The 23,782-nt window shown below is 42.5% G+C and overlaps 1 protein-coding gene across 1 annotated transcript in view; it reads left to right on the forward strand.

The window, feature by feature from the left end:
* LOC138481016 (sodium- and chloride-dependent neutral and basic amino acid transporter B(0+)-like) overlaps window positions 1–23,782 on the forward strand; it is an 839,328-nt gene that overhangs the window by 655,065 nt on the left and 160,481 nt on the right. Inside the window, exons 9-10 of the mRNA XM_069612864.1 lie at window positions 1,993–2,118; window positions 9,629–9,747. Coding sequence (XP_069468965.1) covers window positions 1,993–2,118; window positions 9,629–9,747 — 245 coding nt within the window. The remainder of the gene's footprint in view (window positions 1–1,992; window positions 2,119–9,628; window positions 9,748–23,782) is intronic.

The following is a 23,782-nucleotide window of genomic DNA, read 5'->3' on the forward strand; positions in this document are numbered from 1 at the left end:
AATGATGCAGTATGGTTATCATTGCCTGCCTGGAGTCATTCTGATGCAGGGTGACCAGAGAGGCAGAATTCTACACCTTTGTGCTTCAATGCAAAGTCATCCTCACTTTAAACCCCCATCTAGTTGAACATCTTGGCGTTCCTTAGAGGTTTGCAGGCATTCTGTCACTAATTCCAGCGGTATACCGGCAAACATACCTACCGCTACTGGCACCTGGTCCCGGTATTACTAGGATATTGCAGGTGCCGGCAACAGCCGTCATTCCCCATTCCATGGAAGGGAATTGCCGGTAATACCAGTGCCACTAATACCGGCTGTTTTTTGCTATGCTGGATGTAGTTTGGCTGTGCGGGAAATGTGGCTATAACGGAATTGCCACCACTTTTCCAAACTTATAATGAGGCCTCTTGTCTTTATTTTTGGATTGTAATCCTTTTATTTGAAGAACAACTGATTATATTGTTTTACTTTAGGTAATAAAAGGAAAGAAATTAGGGCCTGGTTCATTTAGCCAGGGATCGGTCGGAAATCACGCAGTTCATTTACTTTCAGAACATTGTTTGTTCATAGTAAGCATTTTTCAGCCATCAGTACATTTATTTTAAACTCACTTAAAAAAAACAGTGTTTTGTTTAATCCTCTCACTCAAGCTGTGTGCTATTTAACTGTTTTTCTAAAATTGATTTTCTGTTTTCACCTAATTTGTTCTGATAGACATCTGGTAGCTATTGTTTTTGATGAATCGATGTGTATAGTATTGTTTTACATTTTTCTTTTTTTATTACATGTTCTTGTTGTATATACAAGTTTCTTTACATAAATGTAAGCATTTTTTTCAGTCAAAAGTTACATTTCGTTAGCACGCAGCTCATTTTTGTGTCCCAGTTGATCAAGAAACAGCTGTTTTCTTCAAGAAAGCCAGATCAAATGATGTTTGATGTGACAGACTTTTCTGTGAAAGCGAGCTGTACCAAAAGTACATTTACATGATGCCTGGAAGGAGGAAACATACCATTTGAATGTGGAAGGGCAAACAAATGTTTCAGAAGACAGAACAGATGCATACGAAAGTTGCCTGCAAATAAACTGAGTTTTGTACAAGTTCTTGCTAAACATTTATGGCGAAGGTGCGTACACTGGAAGTGTAGGAAGTGACCCGAGCATTGCTGCAACAATTAAACATCATTAAATGAATAGTGCTGCAAGCTAATTTGCAAAGAAAGAAGGAGGTCTTATTAATACAACGCTAATAGAAGATCTGTCAATTTATGAGAGCATAGCAGAAAGAGATAGAATCTGAATCGAGAGAGATAGAATCTTTCAGTCCTCAAATGAGCAGCAGTCACTTGAAAGAGAAACAAACGGGTGATCCAAGTGACAGTTTAGAGGGATTGGACATGAATCTACATACTGCAGATGTTGATCCTGGGCAAAGTTGGGGACAACGTTGACCCCAACATGCCAGCCAGGAGGAGAGAACTGTGCATTTGTTCTTGAAGTTGTGGGATAGTTGTTCATTTGCTGAGTTCCAATTAATTCCCAGCATTTTATGTCGATTACAATGGCAAATCCAGAGAAACTAATACTTCACTGTTCGTGTCAATTCCCATATCCCACAAATGTTTAGGAAGTATCTTCATGCAGCCATGAAGCATCTTAAAATATAAATAGACACTTAAATCTTCTTGACATTCAATATTTTTCTTCAAGGTCCCTGGAATACTTTACTATATACACTAAGAAGCGTGGGGGTCTATCTGCATGCCTATTATGATCTAGTGGGAACCAGAGGGATTATACTGATATTGGAAACGCTGCTACTGCAAATCGTTATGTCCTTGAAATCTACCTTTATAACAAAAGATCTGAACTTCAGGAACTGAATTCTCTAGGCTGGATAAACCTATGCTTTTTTATGTTGGTAGCACTAGAGCAAAATAACAGTATGTAAGCTTTGATACATCATGTTTCAACTTTCTGTCTGTCTCTTAGGGTTTGCGTTGGCATTTATTGCCTATCCAGCGGCTTTATCCCGGTTGCCTATTTCTCCTCTGTGGTCCATTCTGTTTTTCTGCATGCTCTTGACATTGGGGCTTGACTCACAGTTTGCTATTGTTGGTAAGTATTAGCCGATCTTTATTATAATACAGACTCCTCGATCTAAACAAGAATCATTGTGTGTATAGTTGTAGATATTCAAGTATGCAAACATAGCATTTTTATAAGAAAAGCAATGCAAATGTTTTATATCTTTGATCATGAAAGCTGTAGAAACTACACTGTATTTTCTTTTTAAACACCATTTATCCATATTGTCAAGTACCTCAAATTATAAATGAGCAGCTGGATAAAAGCCGGATAATACTTTAATTGTCCTCACACATGTATTGTAAACAGTCATAATAACCCTGGGAAGAAAACTACCAATACCATAAATGTCCTACCCACCACCTTTTGGAAAGCCTGTACATTTGTTGTGTACACTTAGCAGAGATGCCAGCAGGGTTATCAAATGTGGAGACTCCTTATTTTCTCGGCCTGTTCCTTCATACCTGCTGTTATTCATCTCTGTTGTGCACGCCAGAATGTTGCAGCCTCTTCCCCTGCCGAATGAAATTCGTTAAATCGTGTTTGGAATTAGCTGGCACACAAAAGAAAACACCTGCCAAGGAATTGCACCAATGACACGGGTATCAGATTCGTCTATGTGGTCCCAGTGTGTCACAAAGTGTGTCACAAAGCATAGAAACTGCAGGAGCAGGACATATCAAGAAAAATAAATGTTTTCATTAATATGGCCCTGTATAATTGTGACTAAATACATTTTGGCCAGCAAGAGTACAAGGATGACAAGTTTCTAAACTACCTACTCAGCCCTCTCACTTCTACAAAACAAGAGTGATGCCAATCAAATGGGTAAAACAGACACACTAAAGGGATTTGCTTTTAGTGGTAGCATGGGCAGAGGGAAGGCTATATTCTCAAGTGGGACGTGAATGTGAGCCTCTAGCAAATAAAAAAAAACAACGCGTAACAGTCCAAACTAAAGGGAAGGTCCAGTCAAGGTTGTATGAAAAATATTGTTTTAATTAAACACACCATATGCAATAGTAATTAAAAAGAAAAACACTACAGAAGACCCACTCTGTGGAAAGAAGAGTGAATATTCAAGTATCGAAGGATTCAACACTCAAGGTACTGAAACAGGGAACAAAAGGCAATAAATAAGCAAAACGAATATGGTCTGGTGAGAAAAGGGAAGAATGGTGATCTAGCCTACTTCTAGAGCCCAAAGATGGAACAAGGGCCCATTCACCAATCAGTAGTACCTTTCGCTGGTCGTGGTAGTTCAATAATGATGTACCATGCTTCTTGGTGCTGTTTGGGTAGTTGAAAGTGGCTCGACTGTGACAGTCCCATTTTCCAGATGGGGAGAAGTGTTCAGCTGGGGTCGAGCTGAAGTTCATTGTAGTTCGAGTCAATGCTAGAAGAAAAATGGGTCACAACGGCCACCAAGGGCGGTTCGACAGTGGGTTTGATGGCGAAAATGATGACTAGATGTGCTGTTCTATGGGGTCACAGCAGTTCAACAGTGAAAACACAGGATTCCTGGCTGTCTTGGCTCTAGGGTCCTGTGAGTCCCACTGTGGAGTCTCAAGGACAAGTGTAGTCCTTGTTCTCAAGCTCCCAACATAAGGGAGGCTACCACACACATTCAGGGGTCCTTTGCCATAATGAGGTATTATGCAGCAATGAAGCTGGCAGAGATGCACGTCTTGTTCCAACAGCTGGACACAGCCATTGTGCTTTGGGGATGGATAGAGAACAGAGTTTGCATCTGCTTTGGACACTCAGTCTTCCCAGTCAACCCAGTTGTTATTGGACTAAAGCAAGTCTGCTTTAAGTGGGCCAATTCTGGTGTTGAGACAAGTGACATTTGCCCGTTGACTGCAAACCCAGAGTGCTTTGCGTAAAAGCAAGTGGAGGGGACAGGAAGCAAAAATAGATATAGAGAGAAAACAAGATGGAAGAATCTATCTATAGCAACTCCGCTCCTTCCCTTGTCAATATCATCAAATGCCCTTTTGGTATGCAGCACCCTAGTGTGCAGCTAATCTTTTTATGATGGGTGCACCCTTTGATGCCTGTTTCCCAGGCCAGTCCCTGCTGAGAGGCTATCCAGCTTGAGAGAGCTGCTACCAGACCCCAAAAAAGATCAAAGGTGAGGCCCAGCCATTCGGTCTTCTGTCCTGTGAGTTGGCATTACCAGGTTGTCTCACCAGAATAGACATGACCCTTTTACAGCTGAGCTAAGCTCAAAGGGCTGAAACATATCTGATATCAATTTAGTGTGGCTTTAACAAGTGTGTGAGTTACCAGCCACCATATATTTAATTCAGGTATGGCTTTAGTTTACAACTGCCACCAGGGTAGAAACTCTCCTAGTTATGTGGTTTTTGGAGCAGGGGCTAAACACATTGTGAACCAGGGGAAGCTAACTTCTCTGATACAGAATTTCTGAGTCAACCTATACAGACAACAACACATTGGCAAAAAATCAGTTATAAAATTAAAAATGTATTGTTAATTATACCATTAAAAATACTCTAAACAAAGTCTACTAATTTCACCATTATGTCAACAATACAGCAAGTAATCAATTTACAGGTTGTTACAATGTCAAAATTTCCTCTGGAGAGATGCAGAGCTTCATTAAACTCTTGTCAGATTCAGAGTATTACAACTGCATTCATTTCTTCACAATGTTCATTTGTGATGCCTAAGGCGACGTTTATTAACTGTTATATTTTCCCATTTCTTGTGCTACTCTCACACATCTCTGCTGGCTACGTGTTGACCCTACATGTGCATGTTTATGATTTCATATGCTGGATATTCTTCAGGGGATATCAACATTCATATTTTGCCATTAATATTAGTTGAAATTGTTGTCAAGGAATCTACAATGAACATATATAACAATTATTGACTCCCAAAAAAATCTTATCAGATTAGAAGTTAAAAGAAATTATTAACCTGTAAAAATAGTGGGACTCTAATGTCAACTACCGACAGGAGGACAATTCCCTGGTCATCCTATCTGCTTTACAGCTCGGTAATAAATGTGAACATCTATTGGCTTCATGTCACCTGGCAGAACAAAGATACTAACTATGGCTCTATGGCTATATTACAGAGGTTGCATGCCTACAATATTAGTAATTTGCTGTCTGTTATTATACAAAAAACGAAATAACTATCTGATACTCACTGCAGCTAGAGCTCACAGGACTTTGTCGGGATCTCTGTCGAGTTAAATTGTGGTAAAATGTATCTGATACATTTATTTTTCCTTTACTTGCTGCAGCAAGCCAAAAAACAGGAATAGTGAGGCACTGAGTGAGCACTGACTACATGTTTACAGGTTTACCGTTGGTTTTAAAAGCCAAAATCAGAACTCTCTTATTTAACTTGTCAGAGATCGTGACAAAGGCCAGAATAGAGTGTTAGCCAAACTTTTGTAGGGCATGATACATGCTATTTTCGGATACTTGCCATGTGTTAAGTTACCCACTGCAGTGGTTATGGTCCTAAAGGCACCCTGCACACGTGTCCCTTTGGCAGAATATGGTCTAAACATGCATTAATTAATGAGAACATCATTAAATGCAACTATATTATTAACAAACACAGCAAATGTCCATTTATTAGCAGAAATGAATTGTGCAATATCATTATCTTAGCAGTAATAGGTAGATTGTTCAGGCGTGGTGCTGACTGTTAGGATACGAATCCAGGAAAAAACAAGTTTTCAAATTGTATAAAGTAAAGTTTGCATTTGTATAAAGTAAATCAGATGAATAGCCCTGGCAAGAGAGTAAACCAGATGAAAGCAAGTTTTCAATTATACAAAGTCAAGTTTACAATTATATGAAGTAAACCCAATGAAAAACCCTGGCAGGGGAGTAAACCAGGTGAAAGCAATTAAAGTTAAAATCAGATGAAAAACATTGAAACGAGAGTTAACCAGGCAAAAGCAAGTCTACAAGTTTGTGGAGTAAATCACACAAAAAGCCCTGGCAGGAATGCATACCAGGCACAGTCAAGCTGGAAAGTCTACAAAATAAATCATATGAAAAGCCCTGCCAGGGAAGACACCAGGTAAAGTCAAGTCTGAAAGCAAAGTTACCCCAAGTGGAAAAGAACCTGGCAGGAGAATACACCAGGAATCCTACGAGGTTGGGGTTTACATCTAAATTGGTTTGTTTTTGTATACAAGTATTTTGTTGAACAAAAAGCACATAGGAGGGTTCATTTACCTGGGAGTTTTGAGGTGTCTTCGGGAGAAACATGTGGAAAAGAGTTGTCCCCTGGAACAGGGAATTGTATCCTTAAGAGAAACCTGAGGAAGGGAGTTGTCCCCTGGAACTGCGACCCTTATGCATTGGGAACTTCTGTGTTGGAGTTATACATTTCTTTTGACCTTGAATGCTTGGGCACTTACAAGGCCAAAGACATTACCCTTCACATGTTAGAGTTGTTTTGTAGAATGTGAGGACGAGGATAGGTTTTCGCACACAGGACACTTTGCTTTGGACATCTTGACACTGGACAGACCTTTAGTTTTGGTTGAGGGAGGAAAACACCTCATAGAATAGGGATAGTGAGGCCTTTTCCAACCCCCTTTTATTTTGAATAAAACTGTAGCACCAAAACTATGAGCTCACTCTCTCTGCATCTCCTCACACTGAACTCACATTCGTTTTTACCTTTACGCAGTCAATAACACAAATACCACTTGTAGGATAACTTCAGCATGTAATATATAAAAGTTTGTAAGGGTACCAAATTAGTCATTATCACTGGAACACCCTAATGTAACCCTGAATGTTGATTTTAGTTAGGTTTTACTAAAATCTATTGAATTCAGTTGAAGCCTCTCATAACTACAAGTTTCAATTAGTGGGGTAATGAAAGTCTGCCCCTGGAGCATGGTGTCCCATATGAAGTAATCTGGGAACCTTAAATGTGCAATGTTACTGATATTCAGTTATGTAATTAATTTACTCCATTGACTGTGACATGTCTTCCTAGCAAATGTGAATGTCAAAGTGTTTTGGAATGAAATGGGATTATCTGGTCTCAAGGAGTAAACAACCACAGTTTGAAATAAAATTTTCCAGGGGAGTGAACAGAATCACAAAATAAAACCCCATTATCTTGAAATTGCTTAGTTTATTTTCCTAATGTCTGCTTGTTAGGCCTATAAAAATGGTTTGCAATTTTTGCAGCACCTCAAATCTTTTGTTACCCAATGACGACAAGCAGAAGAGAATAAAACTGTTTCTTTTGTTGGGTGTCCTGTAATTATAGTAGTAACCTTTTTTACAGATGTTTGCTGAGCTCACCTCACTTTTTATTCTAATAGAATCGAAATGGGCATTGGGTGGAATTGTGCCTAACTAGCTAAAAGTATAAAATAGCCTACAGTAATTCAAACTTATGCCTCTCGATAATGCCTCCATAAAACAAATGTATCTCCTTTTATTGTGAGGGCCAATATGCAGGCCAGCCCTGGCTAGATAGCCCAGCTGCACCACTGGTTAATGGTAAAAGGGGTAGCAAGGCCACACAGAATACAGTGGTAATGGCACAGGAAGTGTGGACCAGGGAGAAGAGAACTGAGGCGGCAAAAATGAGAACAGGCTGAAACCAGGAAGAAGGGCATTGTCGGATAGCAGCCAGGCCTGAGCTGATCTGTGCAGGATGATAGGAAGCAAGTAAGCAGGTGGTAGCTGGAATACAAGCCACCACTGAGTGGTACAGGGTGGTGGCTGGGCCAGCCAGTTAGCAGGCAAAGATTTAGCACACAAATCAGACTAAAGGGCCATGGCATGGTGACAGAGCCGGTCCAAAAATGGGTAGACACAAGAGCATGGGAATAGTGAAAAAACACAAACAGCAAGGTTCAATGGAGCCTTATTTTTTTTAGCGTTGTTTACTTCACAGCGAACTGTTTTATCCAGCATGTTCTGGGGCCTTTCATGGTGTCACACATTTTCTGTGCACACAAAACGCTGATGCATCAATGGCTGTGCTGGTAATTGTACTCCTTGCAGGGTGCCCTTGAACCACTGCAGCTGCAAAGCCCTTTGAACGCAGGTGGGAAATGCTGTGCACCCTTTGCCCCTGACAGTGCCATATTGGTATTATTATTATTATTATTATGATGATGGTATTTATTGAGTGCAGACCTAGCTTCGGGAAGCAACAGAGCGCTCTATAATCATATGGACAAGACATAATGAGGGAAGCCGAGAAGCAGGGAGCTAACAACAGGGGAGAGAGGGAGGGCATTTTGGCAGCAAGGGAGCTACACGCAACCACTGAAAAAATAGATCACCCACACTCAGGTCATATGAATGTAACGATGAGCTGCTTGTTCATTAGCTAATCTGTGCATATTGTGTGCAATGTATTTCTAAAATATATCTTGTTTTCTCCCTGCAGTGGGCTTCCTGTTATCTGTCTATATCATTCGTCCACAGTTAATAATACATTATATTTCCATTACAGTATTCTTCTTAATGCTTTCTATATTCTTGTACGAGTTATAAGGATTTCAAACATGCAGACACATCTCTATAGTGATCCAAAGTGTAGTGGATGCATCGAGTGATGTGAAGCACCTGATGCCAGGGATACTCAATGTGTATGAGACCATTAGAAGTTAGGTTTCTTTAAAACTCGGTAGAACTAAGCAATGCATACATTTAGATCTGTTTAGAAGCCATGGAATGGTAAGAAACAATTAAAGAGGGTTGCTCAAGTAACATTAGAACACAGTGTCACCCCCATCTGGGACCTGGAAGACATATCAGTTCTGTGTACTATCATGGATTAAATACCCGAGTGCGGATTTTGAAACAGTTGTCACCAAAGAAGGGAGCCAACAACTGTGAATATTATACATCAACTGTGACACATGCCAATGTCCTCTTAGGCCAATAGGTTTTTTTTTTTTTTGTACAGGGAAGCAATCTTCTTTCGAAATTCAAGAAGTGGGACAAGCTGTATGCAATTTTTGTGTTTATAATGTTTAGAGCATGAGGTATTACTATGAAATGAATGTGTTTGAGTATCTACTAAATAGATTGTTTCTTTAACAGTACTTTTCTGATTTTATTTAGTCGGAAATATGTACTAGTACTTGAATTTAAATCGAAATTCTGGACTTGACCGTGTATGCATTGAAAATCTACCTTGAAAACCTTATCAAAGTTAAAGTGTCACATGAGTGGGTTGGCACCTTACATGTCAATTGATAAGACTAAATTACCTTTAAAACCCAGGCTTGTTAATTTTTCTGATAGTCATAATGGTTCATGAGAATGTGATTTGTATTGTTTTCAAAATTGATTCCTACTCTCACGAGGATTGAGAAAAGAAATTTTGTGCATACTATTTACCCTGCATCTTTAAAAACACATCCCCTTAGTTACGAAAATTAGCATTTTCAAGCAATTATATTAATCACTACTTGAACATTTAAACAGATTTTTTTTTGATCAGTTCATGTACACGTTTTGTTTACTCCCTGTGATCATCTTCTTCTTCTTCTCTGCAGAAACACTTACAACGTCGATTCAAGACGCTGTTCCAAAACTGATGAGAAGGTTCCGCACTCTCATCACCACTTCCTGTTGCATTGTGCTATTTCTCCTTGGTCTTGTCTGTGTCACTGAGGTAAAGTTGAATCAATTCACAAAAAAAGTATATTCGATGTACCGTAATCATTGCGAAAATTGTAAAATTCTGAAAATATTTCCTGTTGCACATGTGATGCAATTACACTGCACTACTTTGCTCTCATTATCTCATCCGTGTATCAGGTGTACCTGACTCTGTCTCTGAAAAGGTGGATGCATAGCTAAACTTTATAATCAAACAGAGAAAAGAGAAGGGGCCATGCCCAATGCAACACTTGATATCAACAGAATTGCACTGGAAAGTCAGTCAAGGTTTGGGGTGGGGGGTGTACAGGGAAGAGATTGGCCAAGATTCCTGGGGTGATAGATGTTTAGAAATCAGGGAACAGCAGGACATCAACTAAATAAAACAGTACAGGAACCCCTGAGCTGCAAGTGGTCTGAGACAAAGGGTGGCTTGACCAGTGGGAAGGGATAGGGATGAAGAGTTTAAAACTGACCTGGGACAGTGTAGGAGAAGTCACAAATTAGACCAAACACCATGACATTGCAAGGTACCTACCAGGAAGGCGTACATGTGAGGCGGGAAATGCACTCCAGTGGGGTGTCTAACTTACCTCCAGCTGTATTATCTGATGTGGGGGAGATATTCAACGTGCTGATGGATTGATTATACTGTTTGCTGCTGCTGGAAATGGCTTCAAAAGGAGGTAGTTCAACTGGGTTAAACCCCTCTCCACCCACAGAACCCACAGCTTCGAGGAAGGCAATCATTTTTGGTTGTGTCACATCCTCCTTACAATGCTTCTCCTGGTTGTCCTTTTCTGAGCCGTGGAACATATTAGCATCTCGCTGATAATGCACCCACTTTCCGTTACGTGGCACCATGATGAGTAAGTGGCAGGAGTGCTGCTTGGAGTTCGTCATTAGAGAAGAAATAAATTAGAATACTCAAGCAAACTGAGTAAATGTGATTAGGGTCGAGACTCAGAAATACTGAATGTTTTTAGCCAGCCTCAGCCTGCAAGCCACATAACTGCAGAACTGCTCTTGCCTTAACTCCGCATGCATACTGTTCTTATGTGGTCCCAGGCGAGGTAGGAGCTCAGAACGCTGGATGCTCCCAGGCGTTTGTAGTAGAGAGCCGATGCTGAGTCGGCAGTGCTGCCAGGCAATTAAGATCTCAGGACTCAAAGAATAGCACATGGGTCAGAGGAGGAACACACGGCTCAGTCTGCCCTGCAGAACTGCTCTTGCCTTATCTCCGCCTTCTTGCTTGCTTTCGGGCACGTGTACTGTTCTTATGTGGTCCCAAGCGAGGGAGGAGCTCAGAACGCTGGATGCTTCCAGGTCCTGGTAGTAGAGAGCCGATGCCGAGCCGACAGTGCTCCCAGGGAATTAAGATCTCAGAACTCAAAATATAGCATTCAGTTCGCAAGAGGAACACAGGGCTCAGTCTTCCCTGCAGAACTGATCTCGCCTTAGCTCCGCCTTCGTGCCAATAATGTCAACAGGCTTCAGCAACAGAATCATTGCAGGTTTCCAGTAATTTGGACCAAAACCTCTGAGTAACCTTACATGGTATAGTCTATGCAGGGGTGAGAAAAAATAAAATGTGCATGAGGTTTTGCATTTCCACTGGGTCAGAGAAAATCATTCTAATTGTTTTAACCCAACCAGTTGCCTTTACCTGTAAGGGGTTCAGTCTGGCTTGGGACAAAAGTGAGACATGATAAAAGTTAGTTGTTAAAGTCAGTTGTAATGCCATTCCACTGGAAGTCTATAGAGGAAGGAAGTGTCTAATGGAAGGGTTGACAATATTTAAATCCCCTCTTGCATTGTCCCAGAAGTGAAGAAGACTGCTTTTAGTTCTTTTGCAGAGATATCAGGGACCAAACATCTAACTGTGATTTAAACAGTTATATTGGAATCTTATCGGGACCTGTTTTTTGGCTGATAATTGCTCCTGCAGCCTACTGTACAGTAACATGTAGATTACAAAATTCGTTTCCAATTGGGATACTAAACAGTCCCAACATAGGACATTGTGTTTCTTTATGCAGTTCAGAGAAATGCTCTAACCAAACTCCACCAGGGATGTTACTATGCATAATATTCTTGACCTTTGTAGTTCCCAGGTTCAGTAATCTGCAAAATGCTGAGCTCTCTTTATTTTTCACTGCATCATTTAACTCATCCCATTCACCTTGTGCATACTCTGTCTGCTTACGGGAGATTCATATTGTATTTTCTTGTTTTAGAAAGCGAACAACAATTTCTGACTTATGGTGAATGTTTTTTACTCCCATCCTGAGAGCCCTTTTCTTCTGTCTGCAATCTTGAACCAGCCTTCTTTCTGACAGGCACAAGAGGGTAATGCTTCCCAAATTTTGACAGTACATTTCATATGCATGTAAAATAGACTAGACTAAGATCCCTGCATCACTAACATTTTCAAATACTTTGCTATAATTCATCAAGTCTTTATCATTCTGTCTCTTCTCCACAAAATTGTGCCCTGTTAGGTTGGAACAGGGCAATGTAAAAAGGTCACAGCAATTCCATACTCACAAATTTCATATACAATGTAAAAAGGTCACAGCAATTCCATACTTGTCAAATTTCATATACAATAGGAATTGACTGAAGACCCTACGTCTTTAGTCATTTTCGGGAGCCTATGCCAATGATTCACAAAGTCCAAGTATTTGATAATTTCCTTATCAGTCTATGGGCCTCATTACGAGTAAGAGATACCGGGCACTGTTAAGGAGACCGGTGCCAGTAATCCCTTACCGCCCTACTATGAGTTCCCTTAGCGGGTCCCTCCTTCAACGCTTAGTTTTACCGGGCGTTACGGACGGGACCCGCTAAGGGACTTCAGAGCTAATAACAGTACCGCAAATTGCTGTACCGTTATTAGCTACTTCCCCATTCCCATTGAGCCCTATGAGGGCTCAATGGGAATGGGGAATGGTTTTTTCCAGTGGGGATTTACCGGTCCCGCAAAGGTCGGACTACACCGGTAAGTCCCCATTGAACGAGACCGGTTCCGGTACCGTTATTGGAGGCAGTCATGGCGCAAATAGCGCCATGACTTCCACCAATCTCGGAATGAGGCCCTATATCTCCTTCACCCGGCCTTTCCCAAATAGGTTGTAACAGCGAAGTAAACATCAATTGTGCAAGACATTTTACAGAGTTCTTCTGCAACGTTAAATGTACATATTCCTCTATTGAGTAGGCAGGATTTTAAATGTGTACAACTTTTATCACCGTACATGGGGCAGAGGAAACTAAAATGTTGTAGTGTTTCCGCACATCCTGGGCAATATGGGTAATCAGAGGAGTTTTCATTATCCCACGAACCTAAACCAATTCAATGGGTAGTATGCCAAGGAACATTTCTGCATACAGGGATCTCTGAATAAGCCTAGCAGTGTAAGAAAGGTAATCCTCCAAGGAGTTGCCCGGCGTGATGGATAGAAATATGTATCCAGTGGACAGATACAAACATTTACTTACATAGATATTCATGCAATACTTAGTACATACATCAATGACAGATTGCCTATGGCTAATTGATATGCTAGTTGGATTTACCCAAAGATCCCCCAAGTTAAATAATTTTAAATGGTTCTTGATATTTCTAAACCAAGGGAGTGAACATATCGAGAATATTTCAAAAGATCTAATGTGGCGGCCCTAAACGTATCTAGGGTAGTGCTCGAACACAGTCATACCCAATAGAGCAATGGTTTCAGAGCAGAGTGTAAGAGCGGGTTCCAAATGTAATGGTATATCTGGTGTACTTGCTGGGACAAAGAGCATTTTCATCATAACATTATTTTCTGTAATCAACACTGAAGTTGTTTTCAAATGTCCCCACATCTCTGCCCCATAACTTGCTGCAATTGAGCTCGATAGATTTCAAGGGCCGGAAATTAGAAAATTGTTACCAAAAGACTGAGAAAAGCGCAAGATTACAGTGTATCCCCAAAATCAAATTTGCTTTGTCTTTCTGATGGTTCCATTTTCCGATCCGGGCAAGTCCAATTTCTAAATAATTGAAAAATGTAACCTTTTCTATCCTGGTTTCTTCTTAGTTAATATGTATATGTAAATAGGGGTGATGAGTCTTCCCATATCCCATAAGTAAATGTTTTCTTTGGTTATTATTAGGCCTCGTTGCTTAAAATTTTTAACCAAAACTGCCATAAATGTAGTTAATCCAGATGGAGTGTGAGAGGTCTCTTCACCACATTGCCTGTAGACATTGGAACACTTATCTTTTCTTTGCCCAGTAGTGGGGCATCTGCTGTTTGCTTGGGTACATTTTCCTGTACTGATCAAAAAAAGAGTGAAGAGAGTGGGGGGCGGGGGGCAAAAGACACCCCTGTCTAACTCCCTTTGCTACAGGAAATGAATTAGTAAATTCCCCATCCAAATCCCATCTCTCGACTGCCCTACTCTTGCTACAAAACTCATTTATGGATTTTAAAAGGGATAGGGGTACTTTCTTTTTCATTAATGCCTGTCATAGTTTACATATCGGGATATCATCAAAAGTGGACCTGAGATATACAAACATTAGGTAAATGGCATTTAGTATATTTGTCTGGAATAGATATGATATGATAAGTCATTTATAACGTGCCTGTATGTGTTTCTAGGCGGGACAAGACAAGGGAGGGAAGACAGAGGGAGGACAAAACAAACGATTTTACTAGGCCTTGTGTCATTCGGATTGTGCAAGTGTGATAACGCAAAGTGCTGGGGGCGAGGGAGAAGGGTGAAGTGCCAGGGAGAGGGAAAGGGGAAGTGCAATCAGGGCAGCATTGCTCTGAGTAAGTGCAGTCAGGGCAGCGCGGCTCTGGGTAAGTGCAAAGAGGCAGGGGACTATAATGTTACAGTTACAGACCCTAAGTACTTGGTAGGCCCCGGCGCAGTGCAGGGGCAACTGATCATTGAGGAGCCTGGTACCCGGTGGACTCTGAGGGTAGCAGTCCACCAGTCAGTGCAGCAAACAGGTAGCTCAACAGGGGAGAGACAGAGAAAAAAAGAGGGGAAAGGAAGGTCTTGATCTGCTTCTGGAAATTCAGATGGTCTGGCTCAAGTTTGAGAGGGGCAGGGAGGCCATTCCAGAGGGAGACACCTACAGAGGAGAGAGATATACCCTCCACGCTCTGCCTGGAGAAGCATCTGACCCTCAGAGAGTTAAAGGTGGCTGAGTGAAAGGCTCAAGAAGGAAGGTGTTTTGGAGAGTTGGTTTTAGTGAGGGCCCCAGCCACAGAAAGCCTTGTGGAAATTGAAGAGGATCTTGACATTGATCCTTGCGGCCACCGGGAGCCAGTGGACAGATTTCAAGGCTGGAGAGGCACGGCTCTGGGCTTGAGGCGAAGGACAAGTCTTGCAGTCCTGTTCTGGATTAGTTTCAGAGGGCAGATAGTAGAGGAAGGCATTGAGAAATAGGCTGTTGTCCAGCCTAGAGAGAACCAGGGCTCTGGGGACAGTGAGCTTCTGGAGGAAAGTGAGAAATGGAAGAATATATCCAAGGAGGTGCAGCTGGTAGTGGGCCTTCTTGGCAAGGTCTGTGATGTGAGGAGAGAAGGAGAGAGTGGACTTGAAGATGACACCAAGGTTTTTCCCTCGCAGGAAGGCAATGGAAGAGGGATTAGGGAGGGTGGCCAGAGTGTGAGAGGGAAAGCAGGAGCAGGGGTCCCAATAAAAAGGATCTCAGTCTTTCTGGCATTAAGGCAGAGATCGTTGAAGGTGCACCAATCCTGATTTGGGATGCACCAATCCTGATTCCTCAGTCAGGAATGAGTGAGAGAGGAGAGGAGGCTAAGGGGAGCCTGGAAGAGAGCTGAGTGTCATCTGCATAACACTGAAAGTTAGAGGAGAGGGTAGAGATAAGGTTGCTCAAAGGGGCCAATTAGACATTGAAGAGCCAGGGTGAGAGGCTAGAGCCTTGGGGAACACCACATGTGGAGAGAAAGGTGATGGAGAGAAAGGACCTAAATTGGACCTGGGAGGGTCTGTCCAGGACGAAGGATGACAACCACTCCAGGGCCTGATCTGTGATGCCCAGGTTCTCACAGAGTCGATTGTTCAGGATGGCATGAATGACCATGTCAAAGCAGAGTAAAGGTCAGGGAGTATGAGGACAGAAGTAAGGCTTGAATCGAGTTCAGTGAGCAGATCTTCACAGGCGTTCAGGAGAGCAGTTTCCATGCCTCTGGCTGCTCTGAAGGCAAACTGATGATCATGGAGACAACAAACAGATTCAGTGTGGAGAGTAAGCTTGGGGGTGGCCAGCTTTTCCAGGAGTTTAACCAGGAAAGCAGTGATAGAGATTGGGCAATCATTTGCCAGACAGGTAGGATTGGCAGCAGGCTTTTTAAAGAGGGGGTGAACAAGAGAGTTTTTGAGGAGAGAGGGGAAAGTTCCAGTGGCAAAAGAGAGATTGCAGAAATTGGCCAAGACTAGAGTGAGGGTGTCAATGTGGTCCTTTTGGGTAGCATCTGCTTGGATGACCCTTTTATATATCTGACGTGTATAGAAACCTTGTCAATTGTAGTCAGGGAGAAAGAGGAGAAGGAAGGAGGAGAGGGAGAGGCAGCCAGAGGGGGGCTAAAATAGGTAGAGTGAGAGGAAGCGAAGAGAGAGGACAGGATGTCAAGAATTTTAGTGGTGAAGTGAGAAGCCAGGGGCATACATAGGGCCTCATAGGGAACAGGAGAGGCAGAGACTGCAGAAGGATTGGCCAGCTTCTTCCAGATTTTAAAGAGTTTGGCCATGTTGTTAGAGGCCGCAGAGCCACAGGCTTGAATGTGGGCTCAGTTTTTGGACAGGACAGAAAGTCTGTATTGGCTTTGGAGCAGGAGGCAGGCCAGTTTGTCAGAGGATGCGCCTGATGCCCTCCACTTCCTCTCAGCAACTCTACACTTGCATTTCTGGGTGGCAATATCAGAGTCATGCCAACAGTTGCACTTGGAGGTAGGTCTCAGATGGATTCTCATGACAGGGACAAAGAAGCTCAGAGTGTTGGAGATAGAAAGATGCAGGTTAGAGAGGGCTGTGTCAGAGTGTGAGTCAGCCACATGCATAGGAGTAGCAGAGAAAGTAGTGACAAAGGCTTCCACTGACACATACTTCATGGGCCGAATGACTGAGAAGGTAGGTGGCAGTGCTGGGGTGGGCTTAGCCTGGGGGACAGAGAGCGTCAGGTGAGAGGAGAGCAGAAAGTGGTCAGTCCAAGAGAGAGGAGTTTAAGAGGGGGATATCTGAGGAGATGAGAACATCCAAATTATGCCCGGCAGAGTGTGTCGGACCAAATGGTAGAATGGAAAGAGACAAAGTGTTGCAGAGGTTGCGGAAGAGCCCAGAGGAGGGTTTAGAAGCATCCAGGTTGATGTTGAGGTCTCAGAGGAGGAGAAGTTGAGAGGTAGAGGCCAGGACAGAAGAGGAGAGGTTAGCCCACTGTGAGAGGAACAGAGCAACCTGGCCAGGTGGCTTGTAGATGGTGGCAACAGTCAGAGAGAGGCCAGGAGAGAAATAGAGCCTGCAGACCATGCATTTAGAGGAGGAGTAGGCCTGCGTAGGAAGGATAGAAGCAGGGACCCAATTTCGGAAAGATCAGTGCTACTCCACCTCTGGGAGGGCTGGTGGTAGGTCTTGATAGGATCTTGTAGCCATCGGGAGTAGAGTGGCAAAAAACATGACAGAGCTCGCTGTGAATCATGTCTCTGTGAACATGAGGACATCCAGGTCAGTTGAGGAGTTCTTCGAGGAGGTCTGGATGGGGAACGACAAAGAGGATGTTGGTCAGAGTTTGTCTGGAGGAAGCACTGATGTCGGTATCAGCGATAGGGAGGCCTGGGTTAGAGACCAGGTTGTCCCTCTTGAACTTCTTCCTTCCTGACTTAGTGAGAGAGATAGGATAGGAGATAGAGTAGCAGTTGGAGAAGATAGGAGAGAAGGAAAGCACCATAGAGGGTGCGAGGAGGAATGCCCGGCTTAGAACCGCGCAACACAGGATGTGCACGGGGGGGTCACACAGTTGTGAACACACAGAAGGGGCAGACAAGTACACTCAACAGTAAAAATGGTACACCAGCTGTCTGGGGCCCTAGCGAGTGGGAGAGAGCCTAGTGAGGACAGTTCACAGTACAATAGAAACCACAGTGGATGAGACCCTAGGGAGTGGGAGAGAGCTTAATGGGACACAGTTCACAGAACAACAGTAACCAAGAAGAAGGGGGACATAGAGAAAAGGAGGGAGCCTGGTGTGACACAGATCACAGTACAACAGTAACCACAGTTGAGGGGGGACCTGGAGAGTGGGAGAGAGCCTAAGGGACACAGATCACAGTACAATAGTAAAAGCAAATGAGGGGACCTACAAAAAGGTTACAAAACACAATGTATGGCTAACCACTGGAGGGGAGAACCTAGGGTTGCCACAGATAGAGTATGATTATGTCAGATGGTTAGGTGGAAGTACGTGAAAGGCTGGGAAGTTTAGTAGAGAGCAGTAGTGGCTGCTCCCCCTTCCCGCTGATGGTCGACAGCTGTGCCATGCATTCGCACTCTGCACCGCTAGACCTTAATTGCCAAAGACCTGCATCGCACAACACCGTAGCCTTGTCCCGCAAGGGGTTTGCCGCAGCAGGCCCAATCCTCGGTTCTTAAAGGTTTGGATGTGTGGATATAGGCACACCATATTACGTATCGACGGGCTGTGTCTCCTGCGCACCTGCGTCGCACAACACTGCAGCCTTGCCCTGTAAGTGCTTTGCTGCAGTGGGTCTGATCGCAAGTTCTTGAAGGTTTAGATGCATGGACGTAGGTGCAAATTATTGCGTATCAAAGGGCAGCGTCTCCTGCGCACCTGCATCGCACAACACTGCGTCCTTGTCCCGTGAGGGCTTTGCCGCAAGTGTCTGATCATCGGTTCTTAAAGGTTTGGATGCGTGGACGTAGATGCAATGTATTACGTATCAATGGGCAGAGTCTCCTGCGCACCTGTATCCCACAACACCACAGCCTTGTCCTGTGTGGTTTTTCGGGTTTACAATCTTTGGTTCTCCAGATGTTTTGACCTACAACTCCCATCATCACTAGTCAGCATTATCAATGGCCAGGGGTATTGGACATTGTGGTCCAAAGAACCTGGAGAGCCTGATCTGCTGTTCTTATCCCCTTCCAAAATCTAGCCTGGACATGGCTTAGGACACCAGAGCTATTTACCCAATCCTCCAATCTTGTTTTCCAGAATGTTCTCCTAGATTTTAGTACTAGCATCTAATAGTGAGATTGTGCAGTAGTTGCAAGGGCACTCACCTCACTCCTTTTTGTATATTGGAATACTCTTGGCTAATTGCCAAGTTGTAGGGGGGATTCCACTATCAATAATAGCAGTGAATAATAACAAGAAAAAAGGGGGCTAAATCCTTGGTTCATTCATATATATAAGTCCATAGGAATTGTGTTGGGTCTGGGGTTTAACCTCTAGACTGGCTGACAATTTCCTTGTGCACCTCTAGGAGAGTAAATACCAATGGGACACATCATTCAGTCAATGAGATGTAACCAATCATGTCCTCCGTATTCCCCAAGAAAAACGGTCTATCCTCTTCATAGATGCAAGAGAAATGGCTCAACCAATCATTCTCAGTTGGGTCCATTTGAAGGGAATTTTCCTCCATTTGTTTACCTTGATAAATTAGCTGCCAGGATGATTTTGGATCTTTATCAGTTGTGGCCTTTGTGAAACCAACCTTCACTAGATGTCTAGAGGAGCCTGATGGTCCGAACGAGTTTGTTAAAGAATGGTACCAGGTGGGGTATGATATTATCATGGGTTTACCTTATGGTATAGGTCTCTGCCTGGTTTGAACCCAATATTGTCTCCAAAGTGTGGGGAAGTAGGCTGCTAGGATATCATTTAAATCAAAGGTCTCCCATATTAGTCTTTTTCTTGTGCCTAAGACAAGCAGGGCTTGAAATCTTTCAATTTACATCCATAATGAGTGTCACTGCACAGTGTTCGTGAAACAATTGCCATGCGCTTGGCTTGTTTCCAATTTTGTAAGCTAATGAAGATATAGTCAATGTCACTAGATGTATTATTACTTCAAAAGGTTGGGAGCGGTCAAATATCAGGGTTGAGTCTTCCATTACAGGCCCATATACTAATTACATAAATAACTGTGCATTTTCTAATGCAAATTTATAATATATTTTATGTTTGGGCGGGGTAAATGGGGGTATATCCCGGATGGTATCCTCCTCATCTAACATTTCTGCCAGATCACTCATCGGCTCAAATAGTACATTTAGATTTCCCACAATTTCTTTTGTTGTTTAAAGTGTAATATAGTTAACACATTGGGCCTCATTCCGAGATTGCTGGTAGTCATGGTGCTATTTGCACCTTGACTGCCTCCAATAACGGGTCCGGCACCAGTATTTTTCAATGGGGACTTACCGGTGCAGTCCGACTCTGGTGAGACCGGTAAGTCCCCATTGTACAAACCATTCCCCATTCCCATTTGAGCCCCCATAGGGCTCAATGGGAATGGGGAGGGCGTTAATAATGGGCTCGCGACTTGCAAACCCGTTATTAGCACCCTGGTCCCTTAGTGGTCAGATCACACATTCCTTACAGTCCCCGCCAAAGGACCTTGGAATAGGGCGGTAAGGGATTACCGGCACCGGTCTCCTTACCGGTGCCCGGTATCCCTTACCGCCCAGGTCGTAATGACCCCCCCATAAACTTTACACTCTACAAATGCAACAATATTATAAATCAATTCAATACAAAATTCCTCAGTAAAATTCATACTCAAAAAACAATTCTATAGATAGAATCAATCTCCTATCTATATTTATAAAAGTGAAAATGTGGGTTTTTGGCTGTGTTTGTGGCAAAGTGCTGTTCCTTATACAATTCCACACCTTTTCACCAACCTGCACCCAAATGTGCATGGGCACCTGTTAAGACCCTCTGGACAATACTGCCTACATGACATTTGGACACCCCACTCTGTTCCCTGGATTTCAGCACAAGTCAAAATGTGTTTGTGGCTTAGCAAAGCGGTGTTCCTCAGATAATTCCACAACATTTCACCAATCTGTTAGGATTCCCCAGATTTCAGCATCGTCACACATGAGACTGTTGCCTGAAATCGACAAAACATCAATGTGGTCGCAGAAGGTCCTGATCCTCAACCCTATAATGCACGGTTTGTGTGGCATTTGCACCGCAATGCACCGCAACGATCTGCACCACGTCAGGGTGAGGTAAAAGGTGGGGAGAAAGCATAGTAGGTCCCAGTATGCAGCAGCACACCAACTCTCGACTACCCCCAATGTCTGCTCCAGGGTATGTCAGCCAGCCACATACGCCCAGGAGCGATAGGCGAATCAGAACATGGACCTATAGTATCATTGATTTTAAACAATTGATGAGAGTGTTGTTATGTCTGTCCACAGAACCCATTCGGAGAATGGGTACTTCTCGCTAGTATTATATCAAATTGAAAAAGGAAAGATTCACCCATCATTTGGAATTCATTTTACAGAATAATTACGAGGTAAATATAAATATTATTCAAACAAGTTTACATTTTATCACAATTTCACCATGGTTTTAAATATTTTAAATATTTTTAATATACCAGATTCTGTAGTTTAAGAATAGCTATTGTAAGAGCCAGATTCTTACCACTCATGCAGCATACCCAGAAATGGTCAGATCTATTGTGTCAAACTTTCAAACAAATCTACTAAGATTGAAATAGCAATTCCCAACAAGCTTATCACATGTAAGTAAATGACAAGTGGTCTCATTAACTCCAGCTACAGAGCAAATTCGAAAGACATTATTATCATTAGGGATACCCAGTCTCTGCCCCAAGGTCACTAATCATGAGAGCTGATTCAATTGTAGTAACATCTATGTATGTCTTAATTTAGACGATGGGAACTTCAAAAGATATTTTTGCAGTTTGCCAGGAGCATATTTTACAGAAATTAAATCCTGCCTGTTTTTACCTTTTTCAGTGACTGAGATATTTTGAAGATAACCCCAATTCTTCTCTCTTTTAGTAAGGTTATTTTTTTTTTTAGAATCTGAAAAGATGCCTCACTAGTCAAGCCACCTTTAGTGATTGTTACTAATTTTTTAAGATGACGCACAACATCCTTATGTTGTTCTTTCAAGTATCTCGCTTACGAAGAGATTTGAGGCTAGTTCACCATGGATGATCCGTTTAACACGCATAACAATCTTTATAATGTATCCATGGTGCTCAATGAAGTAATGCCAAGTTCCAGCCTAATAGACTGCATCCTGACACTATTAGGGAGCTCTGGTGCCTTGTGCCAGCCAAACGACCCCTTCTATTGTATTAAACTGATCCAAGCTAGTTGTGTGGATCATGTCGATACCATATACTAACAAAGGGGCCAGGCTCTGCTGATAGATTAATAATAGACTTCCAAGGCTATAGCCACAATGACGACTGACACAGTGTGGTATTCCACATGCCTTACTCAAGAATCTTGTGAGTCTGAATTGTTGATCTTTTAGATCAGTTTGCTTATCAGCAATAATCACTCCCAGATAGGGATGCACGTTTGCCCTTTCAAATTCAACAAACTGCAATATCCACTTATCAACCTTGGAAGCTCTCCCTTTAGTGAAAATAATGTTTTGTTTTCCTTGAGTTATTTGCCTCAGAGTGCATGTAATAAGACAATGTCATCGGCATAGCCCAACCATGGTATATGCCGTCCAATGATCTAGGGGGAATATGCGTGCCTGAGATAGTGCTCCTGCCATGTCAACTAAATGTAAGTTAAATAGCAGGGGTGTAAGAGCGCAACCCTGCTTCAAACCAACATTAATTAGTAATCATAGATTTTGACAAAGTTCGTAAACTATCTAGACATAGTTGCACAGTGGTGTTGTTATAAAATAAGCAAACCGACTTGAGTAACTCGCCTCACCATACCTTGCACAAAGATTCCAAAAAGCCCAATCCCACAGATATGTCAGAAGAGCATACGCCCACAGGCTGATCGAACACAAATACAAAAGGTTAAAGAGAGGGAGTGCTAGCTTCCCATCAGTGACCGCTAACTAATGAACTCCCTCCCACCACACCTAATAGAAGAGCCCTCCTAGTTGACCTTCAGAAAGGCACTGAAAATCTGTCTTGTTCACAAAGCATCCAGACTTCATCTTGGATTGGTGTAACAGCGCGGTGATGCCCGAGGGATTTGTGCTCTTAATAAATGTAAAAATAAAATAAATAAACCCTGCAGGAATTCACCATTCAAAAAGGGGGGGGGGTTGTTCTCTAGTGTCGATCTATCAACTTCAATAAGTATATGTTATGGCTGGTGGACTATCCTTTGTGAAAGCCTGTCTATAAGAAATGCAAGTGATTATTAGTGTAAGCCCAATTATAAACTTCCTGATAGACCAAAAAATCCAAATTGTAGGGCATTTGACATTGCTGGTAGACGATAGTTTCTGGAGTCTAGTTTGTCTCCCCTTTTGTACACCGGGATAAGCATAGATTTGTTCCAGGAATAAGGGGCCACTGCATCTGCCAAAACCTTTTCAAATAGTGTATGCAAATTGGGCAACCAGGCCTCCTGGTTGGCCTTTAGAAGTGCATTGGGAATTTGATGCAGGAATTTCAGCTGCAGAGATTTCCAGGCCATAAGGCATAGTATTTGCAAATATAAGATTTTAATTGGCCCGCTCTTTATTATAGAATGATTGTATTAAAAATTCTAGCCATGTATGTTCATCCATTGGATTAATGAATGCATTATTAATATTGTCAGTATGTTTATTGACAATATAAGAACATTTGTGACTATCGTTATGGGCCAAAGTGTGATTCAAGATTTGCCAATTAACATTAAGTGAAGGTGCTCTGCATCGCTTAAGCCAGTTCCTGTATTTATTTTTCAGCCTACCTATGTTTGATTGCATGTTATCAGATCCACCAAAGTCCTCCCTCAAGAGTACCCTGATATTGCGGATCAAG

Source organism: Ambystoma mexicanum, chromosome 5p (assembly GCF_040938575.1).
Source record: "Ambystoma mexicanum isolate Mex_15411 chromosome 5p, UKY_AmexF1_1, whole genome shotgun sequence".
In the NCBI taxonomy this organism is placed as follows: Eukaryota; Metazoa; Chordata; class Amphibia; order Caudata; family Ambystomatidae; genus Ambystoma; species Ambystoma mexicanum.